This window comes from Euphorbia lathyris, chromosome 1 (genome assembly GCF_963576675.1).
Source record: "Euphorbia lathyris chromosome 1, ddEupLath1.1, whole genome shotgun sequence".
NCBI lineage: Eukaryota > Viridiplantae > Streptophyta > Magnoliopsida > Malpighiales > Euphorbiaceae > Euphorbia > Euphorbia lathyris.
The window spans coordinates 114287178-114291538 of NC_088910.1; the positions used below are offsets into that span (position 1 = coordinate 114287178).

The 4361-nt window shown below is 28.6% G+C and overlaps 1 protein-coding gene across 1 annotated transcript; it reads left to right on the forward strand.

The window, feature by feature from the left end:
• The first annotated feature begins 423 nt into the window (after nt 1–423).
• LOC136210692 (histone H4) lies at nt 424–904 on the forward strand. Its single transcript, XM_066002065.1, has one exon. It carries the CDS (start codon nt 448–450, stop codon nt 757–759), a length of 312 nt encoding a protein of 103 aa, XP_065858137.1. The 5' UTR covers nt 424–447; the 3' UTR covers nt 760–904.
• Nucleotides 905–4361: the final 3457 nt, after the last annotated feature.

Here is a 4361-nt window from a genome sequence, read left to right on the forward strand (position 1 = left end):
GTTAACCATAATTCATGTTTAAATATTTGTTATCTGAACATATATAATATATGATCATTATTATCACTATTGTGTTTTTTTTTCCTTTGTAATTAAAACTCAGAAATTTAATAAAAGTAAAAAAATCAGGGTGTGAATATGTTTTCTTCCCTATAATTTTTAGAATCCAGGCTGGCAATCCGCCTCGAGAAAATTGAATCAACTGTTAAAATAAAGCAAATCCAGTGACGCGGATCGAGTCTCTAGACCGTCGATAATATTAGATCCAACGGACATTAAACAAAATGAGATAAAAGATCTGGCGCCGCTTGATGCAATTCCAGCGCTCAAAAATTGAAATTTTTTGAAATTCGAAAATTGAGGAACGACTTCCGTATAAAAACCCCAATCCGGCATGGTTCTGAAATAAAGTAGTTATTCTCCTCTCTTCAGCTAGTAATTTCAAAAATGTCAGGAAGAGGAAAGGGAGGGAAAGGGTTGGGAAAGGGAGGAGCCAAGAGGCACAGGAAAGTGTTGAGGGATAATATTCAAGGTATCACCAAGCCTGCTATTCGTAGGCTTGCTCGAAGAGGAGGCGTGAAGCGTATCAGCGGTCTCATTTATGAAGAGACTAGAGGTGTTCTCAAGATCTTCCTTGAGAATGTGATCCGTGATGCTGTTACTTACACTGAGCATGCTCGTAGAAAGACTGTAACCGCCATGGATGTTGTTTATGCACTCAAGAGGCAGGGTCGTACTCTCTACGGCTTCGGCGGTTGATCTATTTTTCAGATCTGTTATAATTCCTTTCTTTTGGCTCTATTAGAATTACATTAGATTTCAGATTCTAGTGAGATGAAACATTTAGTTGTAAATGTAGTTACAGATCTGAATTTGAAATCGAATTTCTGGAATTTAGATTTAATTGTGTCAATTCTTATCCTTCGATTGTTGGAATCTCAAACACTCTTATTTTCCCCCCTTAGATTTAATTTAGATTTTATATTTACTAATCTTGCATTGTTGTTGAAGCTTGATTGGGACCAAAACTACACTGATATCTCAAAATTTAGTTTCTATGATTAGATGATAATTTTGAGTAGACATGCTGAATCTTAAGGCTCTACAAGAAATATATAGATCTCGTTAATCTGATAAATCTCTCTGCTGCAGGTATTATTGGGTTTTGTTGCTCTTGATGAATTTTGCACTTTGTCATTCATAAATGGGTTAGATATTTAACAGAGTAAAGCATCGAAAAATTCCGAAGGAGCTTGTCAACTTTTCAGGTAATGACTTGATCCACTTGTAATGAATTGTTAATAAGTTCAATAAGCAATTTAATTTGTTTTTGAATCTCTCTTTTTCCAAAGGAAGCATTACTTTTACCATGTTAATGATTTAAAAAAGTAATCTCTGGTTTGGTTGATTTGGCGTGGAATCTGTGCTATTTGTTTTTTTGCAAATACAATCCTTGTTTGCAAAATTTTATGTGTTTTTTTACTTTATCAAATTTGACTCATAACGGCCCGAAAATGAATGAAAATTTTCAAAAATTAAACTTGGTTATCTTTCTCTCTCATAAAAAATAATATTTAAATGATATCAAACCTAAAATGTTGAAGAATTAAAGTTGTTTAAAATATGATTTAACCTTTGAAAACTTTAATTTTGAAGTCATTATCGATCAAATTCTGACAAAGTGAATTCAAATACAAAATTTTGTAAACCATAAAGTTGTATTTGCAAAAAAAAAATACCAGATACCACATTACAAATTAATCAAAATCACATGGTATTTTATTTTTAGTGATTAACCATTTAAAGAAAGGATTCGGTAGTTAGTACACCTTCAACATGTTCATTGTATGTTATTGTCTACCAACTTGATCATGGCATTTTCAACGGGTTTTTATTAGTTGTGCTTTTAGGTTAAGACTATTGCTATGATTGTCCCATAAGTGGATAATTTAAATTCCTATTAACTATTTAGACTATAATTATTTAAATAATAGGTAATTAAAATTAAGATAAAATATTTTATAATAATAACTTATTTTTAATATTTATCAAAACAATTACAATATTTAATATTAATTTCAGAATATTAAGAATCTTTATAATAGTTGTAAGAAAAATATATTAATTTATGTTGGAAGTCTTTTAAACAAAGTGTTCTTTATATGAGTAAAAACTATAATTTCCTATCCATAGCACTTTAACAAACAAAATAAAAGACAGACAAAACAAACAAGACCTTATTAGAAACATAAATCTAAAAGAAGTGTTATTGATAGATTAACCTTATTATAATATTATATACATAGAAAAAGAATTGTAGTTTTAAGAATCCAATGATATACCGAATTAATTGTATTATAAACTTACAATCACATTAATTTACTTAACTATTAAAAGAAATATTAAAGCTTTAATGTAAAGTTGCTCTTTTTCTTTCATTTTGTAAGTAATTGTAAACTCACAAGTTGCTTTAAAGAAAAAAAAAACAAATCACTTATTTCTAATAAATAATTAAAATTTATATAAATGAAATTCGATCTTTTGTCCTCATAGTATATAACCGATTATGAAAATCGCTAACTAGCAAAACCACATAGAGTAGCTAAACATTGAAGTAGAATTTGAACATACTGGAACCCATCCATTAGGAATTAATGTTTTTTTTATTGCGATTATTTCAAATGAAAAATATCAATTTTTCTCTATTTCCTTCGGATACATTGTTTATTTGTTTTGAATGAAAAAATCACTTTTATATGGACATAATGTTGGAACATTTTTCTCAATTAAGTCACTTAATTAATAATTAATCTTACTGAATTAATTCATATTAATGACAATTAAAACCATTGTAACCATTAAAATATTTTAGAGAATTATGACAATTAAAACTATTGTAACCATTAATAGTCATTGTTAATTCTCTAAAATGTTCTAATGGTCACGATGGTTATAATTATCATTAATGTGGATTAATTCAGTAAAATTAATTATTCATTAAGTGAATTAGTTGAGAAAAATATTTCGACGGAATGTCCATATAAGAGTGATTTTTCATTCAAAACAAATAGACAATGACAATGTTTGGTAAAGAGCGTTTTGGGATAAAAAGAGAGGTTTTGACCAACTTTAAAGGTTTGACCATTGAAACCGCTAATTGTAGTGTTTGGTGGAGAGAGTTTTGGGATGAAAACGCTAATTTAGAAAAAACTCTTAAAATAAGCTTTTTCAATTAGCGTTTTGCAATATTAGAATTAATGGACTTCTTTAACCATAATAGATAGCCTCTCTCTTCTCCTGCGCCAAAATTAATGCCTTTATTCGTCTTTTTGCACAAACCGCTATAATCAATCAGCTAATTTTTACCAAACAGGTCTACACAAACAGCTAATCAAATCAGCTAATGTAATCAGTTAACAGCTAACAGCTAATATAATCAGCTAACAGCTAATTCCCAAACAGGGCCAATGCATTCGAAGGAAATAGAGAAAAATCAGAATTTTTCGTTTGAAATAATCGCAATAATAAATATCAATTTCTAATGGATGGATCTTAGTATGTCTAGTTTCTACTTCAATATTTGGTTGCTCCATTTTTTCTTGTTATATATAAAAGACATGAGTTGACCAAATGAAAGGACGTGCATTACTATTCTGTACATTGATTCCAATTTATAAAGTTGGTACGGATGTGTAGTCAGGCTCCTTGATGGTGATTATATACTACGAGAATAAGAGATTATATTTCATTTATGTTAAATGCAAGTATTTATTAGTAACATCTGATTTTTTTTTTTTTTAAAGAAATGAGTGAGTTTACAATTATTTACAAAATGAAAGAATAGAGCAGTGTCACATCATAGCCTTAATTTTTTGATAATTAAATAAATTAATCTAATTATATGTTTGTAGTTCAATTAATTAGGTAAATTATTAGATTCTTAAGGCTCTAATTCTTTTTATGTATATAATATTAGAATAAGGTTAATTCTATCATTAACATTTTTTTTTGGATTTGTGATTTTAATAAGGTCCTACTTGTTTTGTCGGTATTTTATTTTTTTATTGGATTGCTATGTATAAGAAGATAAAGGGGTAGAATTGAAAATGAAAGGATAGTAACTAAGACTGCAAAACGGTAAAAAAGCATGGATGAGTTTAAGTTTGGAAGAAATTGGGACAAAAAAATGATGGGTGTGGTAAAGGTAACATTGGAATTTTTGTGACATAAAATTGTAATTTATACTATTTGGGCTTTTAGTTTTATATGTTCATATAAGAGCAGTTCTACTTCTACTTGGTGTTATCTACATGTTAGTTTGAAGAAAATATTGTTACTATCTAGTAGAGCTCCTGTTACTT

Excerpts from the sequence above, each read along its gene's own strand:
- LOC136210692 (XM_066002065.1), top strand. The coding sequence starts at position 448 with ATGTCAGGAAGAGGAAAGGGAGGGAAAGGGTTGGGAAAGGGAGGAGCC.